Source organism: Lathyrus oleraceus, chromosome 4 (genome assembly GCF_024323335.1).
Source record: "Lathyrus oleraceus cultivar Zhongwan6 chromosome 4, CAAS_Psat_ZW6_1.0, whole genome shotgun sequence".
Lineage (NCBI taxonomy): Eukaryota > Viridiplantae > Streptophyta > Magnoliopsida > Fabales > Fabaceae > Lathyrus > Lathyrus oleraceus.
Genome location: NC_066582.1, coordinates 133649748 through 133671771, shown reverse-complemented (window position 1 = coordinate 133671771; position 22024 = coordinate 133649748). Strand labels below are relative to the sequence as shown.

The following is a 22024-nucleotide window of genomic DNA, read 5'->3' as shown; positions in this document are numbered from 1 at the left end:
ACATTACATAAAAGAAACTTGTTTTACATACGAGGGAGTGAGATGAGAAAATAAGTTACATTAAGAGATTAAAAGAGAGGCACGACACACAAGTCGTATTTTAAAATCCCAAAACAAAATAAAGGAAAACTAAGGCCATAACCGATCACCACAAGACAATAATAATAAACACATTATTATTATTAATTTAAATTTTGTTAATTAAATAAACCAAATTAAATTTCAGCGACCGATCACACTACGCAAAGTTAGTCGGGGGTTCCGCTGCCTGGTCACAACCCTAATCACATAACTCTTTGACAACACAATCCTTGTACCGTCATGAACCTTAATACACCAATTTCATACCGTCAAACACACCTCGATTGTTAATTCAATATGATTGATCAACACGTCATTGCTTCACCATACTTTCGTCGGATTCCGAAGCAAATGACCATTGATCGCTCAAAAGAAAACAACCATTAAGTGTTTGAATGAACGGAAGAGAAACAATATATCATATATACTGTATTTTGCATCAGAATTACTTATATCATATATATAACTTAATCGATATCAATTGTGTAACCTATGGACGATCGATGTATCACTGCTTCACCATACTAACATCGGATTCCGAAGCATATTCAACATCAATCATCCAAATCGTACACACATGATGCCAAATTTAGTTACTCATTTACTCTTTGATTCATTTTGTATTTTAATCGTATTAATATAGAAAATATATAAAATAAACAGCTATCATATGCATGGTTTTGTAAGTGGCTCTGATACCATTGAAGGAGAATAACGATCCAAAACGCAGTGAAAATTAAAAAAATTCTCCTTTAGTGATCCTTACGAATGGGCATGATCAGTGATAGAATTGTTAGCTCTTGTGGCAATTGAAACTTTTGATGCAGATCTAAGAAGTGATCATGAATGTTGAATGGTGACAACGCCTCTACTTAGTCCATACAAACGGATTCCTTCAATCTTTGTGCTAGCTGCTACGGATGAAGGCTTTGAGTGAGTGAGAGAGAGAAACGAAATTTCAATTGCACAAATGCTTCTACACAAGGGTTCTATTTATAGAACCACTTGTGTGGGCTGCAAGCTAAAAAGCTCACTTAAGTGTATGTGGCCCATATCTTATGATATGCCAAAATCACTTAAGTGCGTGGTACCTTACTATATTTCGTATTCTACTTAAGTACACCGTACCTTACGATGTTCTACAAATCACTTAAGTGCATCGTACCTTATGGTGTTCCTTATTTACTCTATCTCTCATCAATCTGTCCTTTTATGTGTGACCCTGTAGGTTTTCGCGACATTAGCAATTATATTAAATCACATATTTAACATAATAAACAGTGAGCGGTATCTAGCAACACATCACTGCTACCCAAGACACGGAAATGTCATGTGATCTGACAAATCCTTTTGTGATAATACTTATGTGTATAATTACCCTTTTTCCCTATGTTTATATTGAACATAAGGCATAAATCGTGTGATCCTTGTCCAGTTTAATATTGGGCCGTAGACATTTATCCTGTTACGCAGGATGGGCAAATTCCATCTAGGTCACTCGTGTCCCTCAGCATGCTTCGTGGAGTACCCATTAACTGTCTTTATGGTCATCCAGTTATGGACAATGTTTGATCAGTAATAAAGCAGTCGACTCTACATCTAGGATCCATAGTGGTTTCAGGTCGAAGGGTGGTATACACCACTATCACCATGAGAATAACTTATGACACTTTGCATAACATTCTATATGGTATTCTCATAGCGGGTAAATCCAGTATAAATATTACTCAGAATACTCATACCTATGTTTAGGACTTGATAACTCCTTATCCATGATCCATGAGATGTGATCATCAGTCTATATATATATATATATATAATAGTCTTAATGCTTTAATGTTATCCCACTTCACAACAAAGCTCGACTACAAATACTTTGAGAATAATGTCCTTATGTTTAATGGGATCTCATGATTAAGTCACACTTGATACATTAAACGGATTATATATTATAGGGTCTTTATTAAATAAACATAATAAAGAAAAAGCCTTTTATTATTAATAAATAATTCGATGCAAGTACCAAAAGTATTAGCCTCTAGAGCTTACACCGACAATATCTTCTCTAACTTGTGCAAAATAAGGAAAGACGAAGAAAAAACTCGAAGGAGGAACTCGAAAGATACCTGCAAGAAGAAAAAACTAAAATCACATAATATTGAGCTCTTTGACTTCTTCATCGCATGTTCGGTATGTAGAATAAATCCACCATGCATTTTAGAGTAATGTTGTTGAGATATCTTAGGTTTATTATTGTTGTTGTTAATAGCCTAAACCCTAAATATTTATCTGTTATTGTTGTTGAGATTGTTATTGAAGGTTTATCTTAGTTGTTTTGTTGAGATATGTGATATGTTTATTGTTGTTGTTGTAGTCAGTTTTTGAGTTTGAAGTAAGTGATGATAAGTTGGTGAATAACTGAGTCTCTTATGTTGGAAAGCGTTGGAGGGGTTTAAGTCATAGTTCACGCATGATTACATTAGAAAGCCTGAGTCTGGTCTTGAGCATCCAACTCTGAAATATAATGTTATTGAGTCTTATAATTATACTAAATTCTTGTTAATAATCTTATTTTTGAATAATAATCATGTTTTGTGTTTTGTCAATGCTTTTTAGATACAACTCTGCAAATTAATATTTTCACTATGTTTATAGCAGACTAAAATTGCATTAGGAAAGGAAAATAAGGCTAAAAATAAATATCCACATATATTATCTCGTGGAGGTTATAGAAAACTAGAAGAAGACATGATTAATTAAAAAGACAACAACTGGGTGATGACTTACTAAGTCATGATCCCATCTCATTACCACCATCACACCATGACAAGTGGAAGAGGGCTCGACAAAGATCAGGTGGAAAGTTCACTTTAGATGTCTCACATGCAGTAGTTGAGAAAATTGTATGTAGATTCTTTTGTCAATTATAATATTAATTGTAGTTTAATTCACTTTGATAATGAAACTTGGTAATGTTGTAAGATTTGTTGGTTGATCTGGCAAGCAAATATTTCTTTGTCCCACATGCACGACATGATATATTAGTAGAAGACATTGGAACAGAGGAGCATGCTTAGAGTGTTTGTGGTGTTGGACAAGACATCAACCTAATGTTATACCTCAGAACATCAAGAAAGAGTGGAGATTTGCGCAAGAAAGAAATGGACTACCTCATTGATAAGAATTTTCAAGAAAGATTAACATATGAGTGGGAATTACAAAAGAAAGAGATGAACGAGCTATATGATAAGAAGTTAGAAGAAAAATTAACATGTGAGCGGGAATTGTAAAAGAAAGAGATGGATGGGCTCCACAGTAAGAAGTTAAAAGAAAGATTATCACGGGATCAGGAATTGCGCAAGAAAGAGTTCGAAGAGCTCTATGCGGGATGTACAAGTTTCGTTGTGTTGTTTGTCGGCTTAGAATTATTTTGTGTGTTGATTTTGTTTATGGTCTTATAACATTATGTATACGTTGTGTGTTTCTTCTATTTTTATGATGCATAAATTGGCATTGATATGTATAGTCGTCCAACTGAGTACAAATGTAGTAGAGTTTTCAAAAAAAGTTATTTTGGGTGGTGTGAGTATAAAAGAAAGTTTTCCATCTGCTTAGATCTAAAATGAGATACATGGTCCTCGTGAAGATTCGTTAAAAATATTTGTATGGTTGATCATGGATATTAAAGAAGACATGTCTCTTCATTTAGAGTATGATCTAATTATATAACTTTTTTTATTGATCTTAAGAATATAAAAGATTTTATGGTTAGAAATGAGTAGTTGAACATACATATACTACAATTGTGATGCACATAAGTATATTTTCTACGCTAATTAATACCAATTTAAATTAGTTCACGTAAGTACTTTCAATGTTAAGATTCATTTAACTTTTTGAATGTTTTTTTAACATTTAGATACATGCATCATTTATGTAGAGAAACAATTAAATCGGGCATTTATGTATTCTTGAACCTATTTAGTATGTAATATTTGTTGAATCAATCACACATGATTGAAGCATACTTACAATCACAATTAAGACATTTGCATAAAGTTTGTTATTTAACACTGTATATCTATTCGTAAGTGATTAATTTATGTTTTCTCTTATATTTAGTATTAAGTATTTTTTCTGTCGCATTAGAGATTTGCACCACCACATTAATGATCCACATCATTAGTTCTCTGACAATCCTAGATCCATAACAGAGTAGTGGCACCATCTCTAATAATGACCTTGATTCTTACAAAATTTCACAATCAGATCTCTTATGATTCAAAATCTAGACCATTGTAACAATTGTGCTAATATGGAATGAGCATCTTGTGATTTCGTTTCCAAAAGTACTTTGGAATCCTCCTATGCAAGATCACCTTCGATCTTCACCGTGGTTGTGATTGGTGGAAATCTGCTCAGGAAGGAAGAATAACCGCCACAGAGTTCTCTCAAATCAACTTCGCAAATCTAGAGCCAAAAGAACAACATGTCAATCTTAAGGTTTCAAGACCACAAGAAGGTGGATGAAACTCCTAACGTGATGCTTCCGCTAATTGTTACTTCTAGCATTGATAATCATTATTGATATATGTGCTTGAAGGTACCATCAAGGTGATAAAAAATGATGGAGTTTATCGATATCAAATATGTTTTATCAAGCTATCATTTGAAGATGCTCTTGTTCAGATTTCTAGAAGACTTACCTCTAACATTAAGTCACCTGTTTGAAGTCAACTTTGTCATCCAACGATGTTCAAGTGAAGACTTCTGTTTCAAGATTCTCTCGTGGTTTGGTCTCTCAACTCTCTCATGATGGTAATCAACTTGAAGACATATCAAACCTCATTAAACTAACTAGAAGATTCAAGGTTGTTGTAAGATAATAACGTAAAGACTTAAAGCTTTAGAATTATGAAAGAGAGAGAGAGTGTGAAAACTCATTTGGCCGTGTCTGTCTAAGTGGCTAGAGTCTTGTAAAAATATAAGGGTATCTCTGAAATTACCAAAAAAATTACACATACACATAAAATTTTTAAGGAGTCTCTGTTATTTTATAAGAACCACGTAAAAATAAATCCTAACTAATTGATTAGGAAACTGCTTAATTAATTAGAAGCATGTTTACAAGTGTATAACCAATTATACCAAAAAAAATGATTATTTCAATTTAAAACCCCTATATTCATTAAAATAATCTCTTAATGATTAACAACGACTATAAATCAAAACTTTTTTTTATAAGTAAATTTGTTATTTTTGATGATATTATTTATGGGGGTGTTTGTTTCATGGATACAAATGTTATTCCCGGGAATATGACATTGAAATTCACATATTCCCTTGTTTGTTTCAAGTTTTGATAGTTTATGCCTGAGTACTTTTTATTCCTAGGAATATGTTTTGTTCTTAAATTTCTCCATTTTTATTCCATGTCAAAGGATGAGAATCTTATATTCATATGGGAATATAAAGTAACCAACCATAACTTCCCACTCTCATGTTATTTTAACACATTTATTTTTAATTTTTTAATTTTTAAAATTTAATTAAATAAAATTTAAAAATATTCCTAAAAACTTTATTGATTTTGCTATACACATTGATGAAAATAAAGTTCCTGATAATAATATTCCTAGGAATGATATTCCCGGAATTATAATTTTAATCCAGTAAACAAACTAACCCTATGTTTCTGTTGTACCTTAATAATTTATTACTCTCTTCTTTTAATTTTATAAATTTATTCTTTTACATCATTAATATAAAAATAATTTATAAATTAACTCATTATTCTTTTCTACAAAAGTAATTAAATAGGGAGATTTAAAATTTTGGCGCACAATAATTTCCCATAAACACAACTAAAATATAAAAACGAATAATCAACCATCAAAGAAAGTTAGAAAGGTACCACTGGCACTTAGTAGTATAATTCTTGAAAGAAGAAGAAGAAGAAGAAACGTAAAACCTCTTTCTTTATTTCTACTGAGAAAGAAAACAGAAAAACAGAAAAACAGAAAGAGAAAAGAAGCGCGGTTTCAACAAGACGCAGTGAATCCATGTCTTCCAAAAAATCCTCTTCCTCTGAAGATACCAATTCTCCCTCACCAAAACGCCAAAAGGTTTTCCCTCTTTCGTCCTTCTATTCGGTTTTCAATTGTAACGGTTCAATTTTATGGAATTCGCGCCAGTTAAAGCATCACTGTATCCTTTTGATTTTCAGGTCGACAATGGCGGTTCGCCGGAGAAAATGACCACTCCAGAACGCCAAAAGGTTTTTCCTCTCTCTTCTTTCTTTCCGGTTTTGAATAGTAAGTGTTCAATTTTGGGGAATTTCGCGCCAGTAACAGCATTACTTGTTTTTCAGGTCGATAATGGTGGTTTGCCGGAGAAATTGAGTATTCCAGAACGCCAGAAGGTTTTTCCTCTTTCCTCCTTCTTTCCTGTTATGAATCGTAACGGTTCAGTTTTGGGGAATTCGCGCCAGTAAAAGCATTACTGCATCGTCTTGTTTTTCAGGTTGACAATGGGTGTTCGCCGGAGAAAATTAGTATTCCAGAACGCCAAAAGGTTTTTCCTCTTTCTTCATTCTTTCCTGTTTTGAATAGTAACGGTTCAGTTTTGGGGAATTCGGACCAGTAAAAACATCAGCTAATAATCTTGATTTTCAGGTCAATAGTGTGAAGAGTCCTAGCAAGACTGGCGCTACGCCGGCTGTTCCAGAGACAGTGCCGGTGGCTCCAAGATTAAGGCGGTCCAATGGAAGCGCACGTTAGTGCTAAGCATTTCGTTCGAATTTGTTCTTATTTATTTCAAATTCGGTAATATTGCAACAAGAGTTTGATTTTTATGATTTTTTTTTTGGTGATATGAAGTTATTTGTGGCAGTCTGTGGAATGTTTTAGAAGCTGAAGCTGATACATGGGGCCATTTGTTGTCGCAGACTGCAGAGGTAAATTCATGTTCATTCAAATAACAATTTTAGTTGCCACTGTGATCAACACTGTTTACTCCACATGTATTGTAGCTTTGTAAGATTTTTTTAGAGGTAGAGATGAGAACCCTCCATAATCTGTAATGAGTCAAATAGACAAATGAAAACCAAATCATGTTCTTATCTGCAAGATTATTAGATTTATCTAGTTCAAAACATTTTAATTTGGAATCTTGATACTGCTGCAGAATCCAAATGTGGCTGTTTTCGGACCAATTTTTACAATTGGTTCCAGTAGAAACTCCAACCTGATATTGAAGGATCGGCCTTTATGTGAATGTTTTTGCCAGATCACACGTGTCGAGGTACTTTTGAAGACTTGATAAAGTTTACTTTAGGGAGTTTGGAGCATATTGATATAATTGTGTGTATTTTTAGGTTCTTAATTAAACAAAAAGTAAGCACATGCAACATATTTTCATTTTACTGGTCACTGTTTCACAAAGTTCTCTAATCTTGTAATGCTATGGAGTTATATGCTATGGTTTTTTTTCTCTCTATATAGTTATTTATGGGGAATACCTAAGACATGTATGTGCCGTATGATTAGTGTTGTTTTTGGAAATGACCAGTGCTCGGGAAGTGATGCAGCCGTGCTAGAAAGTACTGGTAGCAAAGGATCTGTGCTAGTAAACGGGTTACCTGTGGATAAGAATACCATAATTAGGCTTTACTCGGGTGATGAGGTGGTTTTTGATGTGGTGGGAAATCATTTATATGTATCCTTTTAGTTTTTCAGTCCCGGTAGCTTCTTGAAGTGCGAATATATATTATTTCTTGATTGTCCAAACTCCAACTTCCCTTATTGTCTTTTAATTTGTCTTTGCATGGGTGATTTTTCTTAATTTACTTTAAACCTAGATTTTCCAGCAGAAATTGCCTTCTCCTCCTAAATACAAAATAGACCATACTGATATCTTTAGATTTTCTAGTCTTTGTGATGTTGAAGAAGTTAAGTTCGATGGGTTGAAATTAGCTCCATTTAGTAGGAGTAATAGAGCAGCTAATGTTGGAGCCAGTGACAAAAATACACCTATTGGTTGCGATCTGGAGGCTGGCACAGAGCTATTCAATGTAAATCAGCAGGTGAATGATTTCCTAGGGCCTTTATTCAGGAGCTTAGCTCAATCTAGTTGTAACTGAAACTGAGCAAAGGTACCTGTAAACAGGTATTGGAAGAAATAGCCGAGTCATTACTCATGAACACAGTAAACTGTTCAGCGTTTGAAGAAGATCTTGGTGCTGCAATACTGGACGGAAAAGAAATAGACATCTCTTTTGACAACTTCCCATACTATTTAAGGTATATTTCTGTTCTCCTCTATATCTACTGTGTTGTCATTACTCATGAACACAGTAAACTTTTCTTTTTAATATTTGAGTTTGTCTGATTTGTTTGAATTTATGCCTAAGGTGCCGCTCTTATAAATAGGATTTCCAAATTAAATACTAGCTCTCATTTTACATGTTGCTTTCTTTTCTAGAAACACCTAGTTTTAGTTAGGATTCAAAACTGGCACAATACGTGCCATTTCATTTAAGCATTTGATTATAAATCTATTATTTATTTATGCGTCTTGCAGGAGCCTTTCATGTACTGTTCTTGAAGTCATGCTTTCTTTGATGAATTGTTAATTTTAGCTCCTTTCTTTGATATATAAATAAATCTATCACCTGTTTATTTGCAGTGTGAACACAAAGAATGTTTTGGTTGCTTCATGCTTTATACACCTGAAGCATAAAGAACATCAAAAGTACACTCTAGATCTTACTGCCATAAACCCTCGTATTTTGCTATTAGGGCCAGCTGGTGTGTGGATGTTTCGTTACTGTTTCCTTTCTTTTCACTCAAGTAATTTTTTCCCCTTAATTGCCAAATTCTTTTTGTTTTGCAGGATCAGAAATATATCAGGAGACATTGGCAAAAGCACTTGCGAAACACTTTGGAGCTAAGTTGCTCATATTTGATAGCCATTTGCTTTTGGGTGTAAGATAAAACTTCCTTTTTGGTCTGATAATGTGATGAAGTCATGCATTTCACCTTTGTTGTTGTGCCTTTGAAGTACTTTTACTAAAAACTCTTCTAAGAATATTTTAATGGGGTTTGATGATAGGGTTTGTCTTCCAAGGAATCTGAGTTGCTCAAAGATGGATTTAACACTGAAAAATCCTGCAGCAGCGGCAAACAAAATTCTACAATCACAGACATCGCTAGAACCATGGACCCATCAGCTAATGAAATAGAGACATCTACCTCTTCAGAGGCACCCACATCAAATGGCCTTGAGTCTCAACATAATTTGGATCCTGATAAAATACCATCCACCACTGTGACAGCCAAAAAATGCTTGTTCAAATTAGGCATGTGATCCTTCTTACTTATTTTCTTTCTTTTAGCTTCTTTGGTTTAACATAAAGCTCATGCACGCCATTTTAGGTGCTGCGCACATGTGCCTGTGTCCGACATGTAAATGACATAACATACTGTTAGACTTCTTCTAATGGCAGTTATGAGAAGTTATTATGGCAGTTATATTATTTAATTTTAGGAATAAAAAGGGAAAGGATATGAGAAACTTATTATGAGATAGTTTTTGAATGGTTTTGGAAGGGAGAGACCAAGCTCTATAATTTTTAGAGGGAGTGACCAAGCTCTCGAATTCTTGGAGAGAGAGACCAAGACTTTCGAATTTCTTGGATAGGAATTGTCTTTTAATAGTATACTTATACTATCTATTCCTTTAGTTATTTGTCTGAATTATGTATATGTTGCAATTATGTGCATGTTGTAAGCACAATCTGCCATAAATAAAAATCAGTTGTTATCATGAATTTGTACTTTGGTATTGGTTTCTATCACATACTCATTACATGTACGATTCAAAATTTGTACTCCAAATTTCATGACGATATCAGATTGTTCTATTATGGTTTCTCTTCGCATGTTGGTTAAAGCTTACATTTTAAAATTCATTTAGTGAATTTGATTTCCAAAAAACGCTGTTATAATTTTATTGTTCTGGATATAAGACTCAGTTTTCTTATTTATATCCAGCAGATTATAGTTTAGCTTATTTTGTGTATATGAGATCCAGATTACAGTTGGCCACAGCAACACCGGCTATTTAACCAAACTACTGATACCACAGTGGTTGAATGTGTTTTGAACTTTTAAGCAACCTTAATAAATAAAAAGACTGGGGTGCTTTGTCACATACCAACTTTTTTTTCTCCAACTTTTAAATTTCATTTTCACAAATATGGCGTATGTCAAGTTATTATAAATCTTGAAACTCTATGCCATTATAAATTATACTTTATGAACCATTTTCCTTAATTTCATATTTTAAAATTAAGAAAAATATTTGTACTTTATGTTTGTGTTTTGTCATGTTTCATTGGTAGTGTCAGTGAGTGTACACACTTCATATGTTAATCTCAAACTGTTTGTATTTTCCATACATAATCATGCAGGTGATAGAGTGGAGTTTAGCTGCCCTTCTTCTGATGGCTTGTATGAAAAATCTTCAAGGTACAAATTTGTCGAAAACTGTTCTGAATTTATTTATGTTTTTCTTATCAATAAACATTGTTGTGTGTAACAATTTGCACCTGTTAGATGAACCAATGAGCATAAGTTGTCGTGAACAAACATGCTGGAGCAGCTTTATATATATGATGATGAAGTGTAGAAAATAAGAGTTTGAGAATTTAAAATATGGAAAAGTAATGGAGGGTTTGAATTATAACAATCTAAAAAATTGAGGGATTTGATTCACCCAATAATTTATTGGGAGGCAAAAACCTCACTTTAGCTATTATAATATAGATGTAGAAACCACACTTTAAAATTTGAAAAGTGCAATTAAGTCTTTTTATTTAGATATTTAAATATTGTGTAATTTGACATTCCAAAATATTCTTCACTTTCTAGTCCTGTCATATTCTCTTCACTTTTCTGGACAATATATGTACCCGCCACAAATTTAATTCATTAAGCCACTTAATAGCATTTTCGCATATAGGGGCCCACCTAATGGTAGTCGGGGGAAGATTGTCTTGCTATTTGATGATAATCCACGCTCTAAAATTGGTGTGAGATTTGATGAACTCATACATGACGGTGTTGATCTTGGAGGTGAATGTGAGGTTGGCCGAGGCTTTTTTTGCAATGGTAACGTCTTACCGCTAATACATCATTTATATTTCTAGATATTGTATATTTTTGTAACTTAATGTTTTTCTATTTCCAGTCACTGATCTTCGTTTGGAAAACAGTGGTGCGGCAGTACTGGACAAATTACTTATTGATTCATTGTTTGAGGTCACTTTTTATTCTGCTTGTGGTCTAAAAATTCTGTCTTCAATCTATCGGTTATATGTTATACTTGTTTTTGTTTCAGGTTGTTTATAGTGAGAGTAAAAATGCACCATTCATTTTGTTCATGAAAGATGCCGAGAAGTCAATAGTTGGAAAGGGATGTCCATTTTCATTTAGAGATAAACTTGATACACTTCCAAACAATGTGGTGGTAATAGGTTCACACATTCTTACTGACAATGACAATTGCAAGGAAAAGGTAATAATTTCCTTTGGTTAAACTAATCTCTAGAGCCCTATGTTATATTGGATTTCCAATTAGGTTTTATGTTTATAAAACTAGTAACTAGCATCCAATTTTTCAATTGTAAGCTATTCATAAATTTTTGAGATTACCAGGTTCCAACAGGTTCGATGTAGAGTTTCACCAATTTACAATGCTCTAGCGGTAGGATCCAAGTAGAAATACCTGAAACTCTAGGGTACCCCACTTACAAGCTTTAAATGTAGGAACTTAATATAGGGACTTCTATATTATTTTAACCATCTTTTTAGAAAAGCACTATAAACTTTGCAACTGACAGTCCTTGGAAAATTTTGTTTGGATTTCATTTGGTTTATTTGCATGAAATATTCTTGAAAGAATGAATTAGTTAGTCTGAGAATATGGGTTTTTAGATATTATGGGATTCATATATATTTTCTTAATTTTAATTGAAAAACCATGCTTTAGTGATATACAAAGTGGATAATTTTATATATTTGCGCCTTTAAAAATTCCCTCCATTCCCTGTTTGAATTTGCATTTAGGTGATTTACATCATTGATATATAACTATTTTAGCTGCAGCCACATCCCGCTGGTTTACTTGTTAAACAACTTGGTGGCAGTAAGGCTGCACTTCTTGACTTGACCGTCTTGGTAATGACCACATCTCCTTCTCACTCTGTCTCTCGATCAATTTAAAAGAGAGAAATAGGAATTGCTAATATATGCTTGTATTATACATAATCTTCAAACATGCTACCTAACAGTATTTCCTTTAGGCTTTCTCAATTATACCAACATTGTCTTTTCAACCTTTCAGGGTAGTCCTGGACAATTGCATGACAAGGAAAGGGAAGTACCAAAGCTAAACGAAGCTTTAACTAATATTTTCCCAAATAAAATTACAATTCACAAACCACAGGTATATAGAGTGGACTGTATGTCATAAGTTGTGTTGTGTTGTGTTGTGTTGTGTTATTGTCCTTATATAATATTCATAATGTGTTTCCTGTTATTATTAGGATGAGGTATTTCTAGCATCATGGAAGCAGCAACTGGATCGAGATGTAGAGGCCTTGAAAATAAAAGCAAATTTACATCAACTACGCATTGTAAGTATCTTGTATTTTTTAATTCATGCAGCAAAATGGAAAGAACATTTTGCGAAAAAATGTTGAGATGGTGGCTAAGCGGAACTTTCCTTTATATATTATTTCAGTACAGTACAAAGCAATTTGAAGTATGATTTAATTATGAACTGTTGGATACCAGTCAAAAAGTTAATTTAAGTTATCCTTGGGATTTTATTTCTTATCCTTTGGATGTCTCTCTCATATCAGTTTTGTAAGAATGGTTGGGTAGGCGAGGGTGTTTTTTTTTTTGAGTGGCTTTCATTTAAAAAAAAATGTCTTGAAGCTGACATTCTACTTTAGTCATTTAGTAGTTTTTGATACAAGTCCTCTTATGGATTATTTTACAAATTAGTTGAAAGTCCAAAGCCCCTTGATGTCAGTTATTTATTTGATTGTTCACAGTTGCAATTAGATTCTTAAATTACAATAATTATGGCCTAACAAGTTTTATTTATAGGTTTTGAGCCATTTTGGAATTGAATGTGAAGGACTTGAGACCTTGTGCATTAAAGATCAGACACTTACGAATGAAAGTATGTTCTCCACCATTGAGTGCTTTAGAAAGTAGAAAGTAAAGGGAAAAATACTTCCATATTTTATTCCTACAGTCTTGGACTGGTTATATAGGAAAAGGAATTACAATGGTAATAGTGGCAAATAAAAATAAAGAGAATGAGCTAAAGTTAAGGGACATAAAATAAAATAAGAGAGGATCAAATCTGATATCTCCAAATTCTTCTACATAGATAAAATAAAATAAGAGAGGATCAAATCTGATTTCTCCAAATTCTTCTACATAGAATTTGCCACACAAATCTTGATCCTATATCATGCTTGCTACATTGCAGATGCGAAGAAGATCATTGGTTGGGCTCTAAGCCACCACCACATGCAGAATTTCGAAGCTAATCCAGATTCAAAGCTTATATTGTCGTGTGAGAAGTAACTACTAGCCTGCACTATGCTTGTCGAGTTTTTTATAATAATATATGTCCATAATTGAAGTTTAACAATGGTAATGCAATTATGTTATTCCCCAGCATCCATTATGGATGCGGGATCTTGCAGTCTTTCCAAAATGAGTCAAAAAGCATGAAGAAGTCTCTTAAGGTGATTGTTATGCTCTTTTGCTGCTTTAAATGTCCATTCATGCTTTGTTCCTTATAAGTTATTCTGTTGGGAGAGTTTGACTAACTTCTTTCATGAACACTATACTCTAAATCATCCTGCTTGTTGTATTGTCTGGAAACAGGATATTGTAACTGAAAACAATTTTGAAAAGAGACTTTTGGCTGATGTTATTCCACCAAGTGACATCAATGTTACTTTTGATGATATTGGAGCTCTTGAAAACGTTAAGGATACACTGAAGGAGTTGGTGATGCTTCCTTTACAGAGACCTGAGCTTTTTTGTAAAGGGCAATTGACCAAGGTTTTACTTCCTTAAAATATTGAAATTCAACTTATTGTTCATCAGGTTTTTGTTTCTGCTCTTTATGCCGGGTTTGAAAATTGTGAGATAGATTCCTAAGATATTCCTCTTTTTGTTGCATGCTCTTTCACTAGTTAGTTTAGCTTAATGGATTTTTATGATGCTTTTAATAGGCTTTATTCTTGTTTAGAGTCTCACATTTACAAGCTTGTTTTGTTGGATTTAGTACGGTCCAACTTGTACTTTAAGATGATATCATATTCCATCTATTAGATTCATTGAGCCATGTGTTATTGTTGGGCCACTAGGGTTACACTCAAAATATCCAGTTCTGGATGCGAGAAGGTGGGTTGAGAGTCTCACATTGAGTAGTGATTATAAGCGGTGGCCATACCTCATTTTACAAGCTGGGTTTGCGGGTTAAATTAAATTCTAAGCAAAAAAGCAAGCATTTGATATCCGCACTCTGGCCCCACTTAACCTAATTGACATCTGTAAGCTAAAAGCATCTTTTGTGGGCAACTGCTTTTAAGAAATTGTTTTTTAGGCATTATTTTGGGAGTACATTTACACAAGCTCATGAGATCTTACATAGTCTCTTCTTCTGCACCTCATTGTTTTCTTGTAACCACCCAAACCTTCTTGCTAACTATCTAATTAGATTTCCTTAGCAGCAGCAAACTCTGTATAGATTGCTACACATTGTAATTACTCAGCAATTCGGTTTAAGCTCAATTCAGAAAATAGATTTTTCTGTTTCAGTTTAAGCTCAATTTAGATTTTAGATTTCTAAGTCATTTCTCAAATAGTTTGTTGTAAACTTTTTCGGTGATAACTGGCTGTGAACTTATTATCTGCTCATGTTTTGAACAACCCTTTGTGTAGCCATGCAAGGGCATCCTATTATTTGGCCCCCCCGGAACAGGCAAAACAATGCTTGCAAAGGCAGTTGCAACTGAAGCTGGTGCAAACTTCATCGACATTTCTATGTCAAAAATTACGTCTAAGGTCCAATTTGTGCCTCACTGGGTGTATTTTGATCCAACTTCTGTCAATTTTTTCTGCATGTCAACTTGTGTTCTTGCTCCTTGCTTCAGTGGTTTGGTGAGGGTGAGAAGTATGTGAAAGCTGTTTTCTCTCTGGCGAGTAAAGCTGCTCCTAGTGTTATATTTATTGATGAAGTAAGCCTTTTTTAGCGAAGTTGTATTGGTTTGTTTTGAGTCATCAGACATAACTAGCTTTGTTTCAGGCTGATAGCATGTTGGGTCGAAGGGAAAATCCAGGGGAGCATGAGGCCACGCGGAAAATGAAAAATGAATTCATGGTTAATTGGGATGGTTTACGTACAAAGGATTCTGAACGAGTTCTTGTGCTTGCTGCCACTAACAGGCCTTTTGACCTAGACGAGGCTGTCGTTAGGAGGCTACCACGAAGGTGGATACCATACTCTTTTTGATTTCCCCTTCCTATTGTTTTGTGATATGGGGCATGTTCAAGTTTTTGTAATATCTGTGATGCAGATTGATGATAAATTTGCCCGATGCTCCAAATAGAGCAAAAATATTGAAAGTTATACTTGCGAAAGAGGAATTGTCTCCTGATGTTGATCTGGATGCAGTAGCAAGCATGACTGATGGATATTCCGGAAGTGATCTTAAGGTTGCTCGCGTTCATACTCATGTTACCTCTAGACTTTTAAACATTAGTGTTATTATTTTTAGTTAATATTGTGTGTTTCTCTTATAATGCAGAATTTGTGCGTAACTGCTGCACATTGTCCAATTAAAGAGATATTAGAAAAGGAAAAAAAGGTATGGCTCATACGATGTTTGTTGTTATACTTGATGTTTCTAGTGGTTTATACTTTATATAGCTTTTGACGATAAAGATAAACACTGTTGGGACAAATGCATGAATCATTGTACAGACTACTTGTTATTATTTGATTAATGTGGTGAAATTATGCCCTGAACATCAAGTTAGTTAACTTATGACCTTGGTTGAGACAACACAACACAATAGAGTTGGGGAACTATCTGTTTATTGATGGTAATACTTGGAGAACTTTGAACTAATTTCAAAGTTGTTAGTAATATTTACAATTCTAATGAAGAGAAGCTATAGTCTCCTTATGGAAAATATGGATTTATAGTCAACATGAGTTAATTCTGCTACTTGGAAAGTAAAAGGAGACTACCATAGTACCATCTCATGAGTTTGATGCATTACAGGAACGTGCTAGTGCTCTAGAAGAAGGTCGACCTGCTCCTGCATTATGTAACAGTGGGGACATCCGATCTTTAAACATGGAAGACTTTAAACATGCTCACCAACAGGTACGAAGTGAAACCTCCTTTTAAATGTGCGCCTCCCAGCCTCATTTCATGCTTCTTCTAAACATATAATAACTTTGTTCATTGTATTGACTGATGCAGGTGTGTGCCAGTGTTTCTTCTGAGTCAGTAAATATGACCGAGCTTGTACAGTGGAATGAACTATATGGTGAAGGTGGTTCAAGAGCAAAGGAAACACTCAGCTATTTCATGTAGAGCTTTCTCATTGGTTATTGTGTTGCCAATTTCTAGGGCTTCTAGGTCTTGCTGTTGCGCTACATATGGGATGATGGATTTCAAAAAGGGGTGGAACCTTCCAGAATTTTGGAGGGCTCTGCTTTGTTTGTTTTGTTCCTCATTTCAAAAGAACGTTGTGCATATATTGCTGCTCCGGCAGAGTCTTATGTTTTACACCAAAATTGAGTTTTTAATAAAACAAATATACGAAGAAATGTCTTGAATTGATGTTGCATTAGAATATGGTACAAAATCATAAACTATGATTATTTTATTGGGCATTACTCTTTCCACCTTTACGTGTTATCCCATACCATTATGAAAAGTCTAGAATGTCCATATCGTCTGAAGATGCATCTTCGGACACATCTATTTTAATCAATTCTCATACCAAATTGAAGAGATCTCTTTTACATTATAATTTAATCCGGAGATACATCTTCGTATGTGTAAAAAAGTGTGTCCGAAGATGCATCCCCATAAATAACATTTATTCAAACATCTGTCTTTTCTTTGATATCCCGCACGAGACTCTTCTCTCTTTCTCCTTCATTTTTTCAATAGTTCTAAAAAAAACACTTGACCTCTCTCTTAATTATTGAAGTATCTCATCCTTTCGTTGAAGCATCAATGAAACTCTTTCTCCTCCTTTCCAACATCTCATAACATCCAGGTTGCTCATTCTCATCAATCAATTTCATTTGGTATTTTTTTCAAATTTTCTTTTCTTTTTATGTTTTTGATTTGTAGTTAGTTTTTTTATGATACATTAGCTGTTTTAGGTACATTAGGTAGTAGTGTAAACAAAATTGATAGGCTAGAAGAACATGCATTGAGTTTTTTTGGGGATTGTTAGGGCATAAATGACGTGTTTGTCATGGCTGAGACAATTGTAGGTATGTCCGGAGATGTATCTTCGGATTTGCTATGCACTGTTTTAGGAGATGCATCCCCGGATTGGACTCAGGCAAAAAAATGGGGTGATTTTGTAGAATTCTTGAATTTCTTTGGACATGCTATTTATATTTGTCTATGTTTCTAACATAGGTGCAATGTCTGAAAACAACACTGGTCGGATTAAGCTTGAGCGTGTGTATCAAACCGCGTCGGTATGATGTGAGAGGGTCACAACAAGGAACATGAGACCACGAGTTGTTGGTAACTCGTTTGATGGTGCATCTACTTCATAGCCTCGAGGTTCTCACCTATCTGGTTCTCGAAGTCGACTCTCTCAGGCCTCACAGGCATATGATGCAGTAGAACCTGAGGAGCGGATGACAATCCTCAATTGTCCATCGTGGAACACATGGTTGTCGAGTTATAGAATTCCATGAAGTACATGCGGTAGAGGAGATAAAAGGGTTAGACATACCTAGTAGTTTATTTTTGGATGTATTATTTTTTTTGTATTTTTGGATGTATTTTCTGACAAATGTTATGTATGGTCTTGATTTTTTTTTTAATGTATGACTTTTTAATTTTCTTTTACTTTAATATAACTTCATTTTACTTTGATTTTTTGTTAATATAAGTTGGCTTTACAAAAATTGCAATGTTTGAACAACGATGCTGCTCTGATATGATTCAGGGGAGATTCCGGAGATGCATATCCGAAATAATCCTCCTTGCATTTACCACGCTTCCAAAAACTTCCAACGAGGAGATAGTTTGGAGATGTATCTCTAAATACACCCGAATACTATACATAGATGCATCTATGGATAATATTTTATTCAAAATGGAGTGAATCTTAGAATAATGCATTTTGATTGTGATTTAGGTGCGTTCGAAGATGCATCTTCAGGCGCATGAAGGACAATTTTAGATTTTCAAAGGTGTGGTATGGACATGTAAGAGTCTAACGATCAATTCCCCTGTTATTTATACCGATTTAATTACTTGTATCCTCTTGTATGATCCAATCCAGTATCTATTGGAAATCATAAAGTATCTTTCATTATTTCTAAAATGAATTTTACCATATTCTAGAGGGAGCAAGTACCCTAAAAATAGGTCATCTTCACTATCTGACCTAGAACCACATGTCAAGGTTGTCTCACCAAACGTTGTAGTTACGAGATGAACATTCAATGTGCATGTTCCCAGTGCAATCAAATTCCCTTCAAACCTTTTCACTTCCATAAACTAGAGGTCAACTCAAAACCCCGATATATATTCAAGGGTAGCACAAACCACACATCCCTCACTTCTACAAGTATTAACAAAGGCTTGAGAGACAACTACTCTCAGTCATTTGCAAGGCCCACAGACAAATGCCATGTCATAAGGCCCAACGTAGAAGGCACACGAAACAAGTAGGGAACATGTGAGACCTCAACTAAGCACGAAACACTCAATCCCAACCTCTTACATATCTCTCATTGTCATATCTAATCGAACAACGACTCGCACATGCGTCAGGTTAAGCAAGAGCGGTTTTAACCGCTCACCCTATGTAAATTTCACACACTAGTTTCGAGTATCTTTTTTACTCTCTCTCCAAGCTACTTTTCAAATAATTTACTAACTTGGATGTTGGAGTGCTAATTTTGTAGGTTCACCCCAATCCACCGTATCGAAAGCACTCACTGTCGCGCCAAAAGATCTCATTTCCTATTCCTGGTTTTATTAGAGAACATAAAGGTTTAAATTAATTCATTAGAGATCCAAAAATGCATAAGCATGTTTGACAATTCGTTCAAACATAAATCTACCATAATCAAATTTCAGCTTGGTTCCAACAACAAAGATGAATCTTCCAAGGGCATTTGAAATTGTAGAGATGTGGTTGGTTGGTACCCAATTTGCTGACCTTATCTTGTGCAATATAGCATATTTCACAATTAGCTTCCCAGCAGGGATGTGCTTCTTGCTAGGCCACTCCTTTACCTGTTTTGCAGTAATTTCCCTACATACCTCATTGTCTGTGGCTTCCAGTTCACATGCACCTTCTGTTCCTCTTCCTAGAAACTTATTAATCACAGTTGGAGAAAATGTGATACACTTTCCTCTTACAAACACTTTACAAAATTCTTTGTTGTTTTTATCAGCAATGTCCTCAAGAATGTTGACCACAAATTCTTTAACCAGACCTTCATAACACTGAGATAACACATAGCAGCTGGAAGTAGTTGTTCTCAAATGGTTTGGATGAAACAAATGCTGACTGAATACAATGTCACGCAAGATGTCATGATATTATACTGTGACAACCTGAGTGCTATAAATATTTCTAAGAATCCTATTCAGCACAACAGGACAAAACATATTGATATCCGTCATGATTTTATTAGAGAACTAGTGGAAGATAAAATCATAGCCCTGGAGCATGTTTCTACTGAAATGCAGTTAGCTGATATATTTACAAAGGCTTTGGATGCTAATCAATTTGAATGTCTAAGAGGGAAATTAGGGATTTGTATCTATGAGAATTAATTAAAGACTCTAAATGCTCTGCTGTTTGTTGAGTAGCCCAGAAATATTCCTTCATCACTCTTGGGATCCATCTTCCTTCTTTGTTCACGATCAGTCAGGATATAACATTTACTACCAAACACATGGAAGTATTTGATAGTAGGTCTTCTTCCTTTCAAGACTTCATATAAAGTAGTAGGAGTCCCTTGAAGGAGAAGGGCGATCCAAAATGCAGCGGAATTAAAAATTTCTCCTTTAATGATCCTTACGAATGGGCATGACCAGTGATAGAATCGCTACCTCTTTTGGCGATTGTAACCTTTGATGCAGATCTATGGAGCGATCACGAACGTTGAACGATGACAACGCCTCTACTCAGTCCACACGAACGGATTCCTTCAATCTCAGTGCTAGCTGCTACGAATGAAGGCTTTTAGTGTGAGAGAGAGAGAAACGAAATTGCAACTGCACAAATGCTTCTACACAAGGGTTCTATTTATAGAACCACTTGTGTGGACTACAAGCTAAAAAAACCCACTCAAGTGTATGTGGCCCATATCTTAGAATATGCCAATATCACTTAAGCGCGTGGTACCTTACCATATTTCGTATTCTACTTAAGCACACCGTACCTTACGATGTTCTACAATTCACTTAAGTGCACCGTACATTACGGTATTCCTTAGTTACTCTATCTCTCATCAATCCGTCCTTTTGTGTGTGACCCTGTAAATTTTCACGGCATTGACAATTATATTAAATCACATATTTAACATAATAAATAGTGAGCGGTATCTAGCAACACGCCACTGCTACCCAAGACACAAAAATGTCATCTGATCTGACAAATCCTTTTGTGATAATATTTATGTGTACAATTATCCTTTTGCCCTTATGTCTATATTGAACACAAGGCATAGACCGTGTCATCCTTGTCCAGTTCAATATTGGGCCCATAGACATTTATCCTGTTACGCAGGATGGGCAAATTCCATCTAGGTCACTCATGTCCCTTAGCATGCTTCGTGGAGTATCCATCAACTGTCTTTATGGTCATCCAATTACGGACAATGTTTGATCAGCAATAAGGCACTCGACTCTACATCTAGGGTCCATAGTGGTTTCAGGTCGAAGGGTGGTATACACCATTATCACCATGAGAATAACTTATGACACTTTGCATAACATTCTATATAGTATTCTCATAGCGGGTCAATCCAGTATAAATATTACTCTTAATATTCATACCTATGTTTAAGACTTGATAACTCCTTATCCATGATCCATGAGATGTGATCATCAGTCTATATACATAATAGTCTTAATGCTTTAATGTTATCCCACTTCACAATAAAGCTCAACTATGGATACTTTAAGAATAGTGTCCTTATGTTTAATGTGATCTCATGATTAAGTCACACTTGATACATTAAACGGACTATCTATTCTAGGGACTTTATTAAACAAACATAATAAAGAAAAAGCCTTTTATTATTAATAAATAATTCGATACAAGTACCAAAAGTATTGGCCTATAGGGCTTACACCAACATCCCTTTCTTCAAGGTTACTCTGTTGTGAGCCTAACAGGCTGTGTTCATAGCTTCAGCCCAGAAGTGGTAGGGCAATTTCTTAGCATGCATCATAGCTCTGGCAAATTCTTGGAGAGTTCTATTTTTCCTTTCTACCACACCATTTTGCTGAGAGGTAATGGGATATGAGAACTCATGACTAATTCCTTCAGATGAACAAAATCTAGCAAATTTTCTGTTCTCAAATTCTTTCCCATGATCACTTCTGATTCTGATA

The 22024-nt window shown here is 34.7% G+C and overlaps 1 protein-coding gene across 3 annotated transcripts; it reads left to right on the top strand.

Annotated features, from left to right (window-relative positions):
• Window positions 1-5979: 5979 nt before the first annotated feature.
• LOC127074055 (uncharacterized) lies at window positions 5980-17029 on the top strand. 3 transcript variants are annotated; one of them, XM_051015319.1, is made up of 31 exons: window positions 5980-6206; window positions 6308-6358; window positions 6452-6502; window positions 6604-6654; window positions 6756-6855; window positions 6960-7036; window positions 7267-7383; window positions 7651-7797; window positions 7940-8164; window positions 8248-8381; window positions 8767-8888; window positions 8974-9065; window positions 9193-9439; window positions 10553-10610; window positions 11104-11252; window positions 11332-11402; window positions 11482-11658; window positions 12249-12320; window positions 12487-12588; window positions 12689-12778; window positions 13257-13332; window positions 13648-13741; window positions 13840-13909; window positions 14052-14231; window positions 15117-15239; window positions 15329-15412; window positions 15481-15665; window positions 15752-15890; window positions 15983-16042; window positions 16463-16567; window positions 16667-17029. In XM_051015319.1, the coding sequence occupies exons 1-31, from the start codon at window positions 6144-6146 to the stop codon at window positions 16778-16780; spliced, it is 3426 nt and encodes a 1141-aa protein (XP_050871276.1). In that variant the 5' UTR covers window positions 5980-6143; the 3' UTR covers window positions 16781-17029. The 3 variants fall into 3 exon arrangements, with proteins under 3 accessions (XP_050871276.1, XP_050871274.1, XP_050871277.1); XM_051015317.1 differs by having other exon boundaries at window positions 12243-12320; XM_051015320.1 differs by lacking the exon at window positions 6604-6654 and having other exon boundaries at window positions 12243-12320.
• The last annotated feature ends 4995 nt before the right edge of the window (window positions 17030-22024 follow it).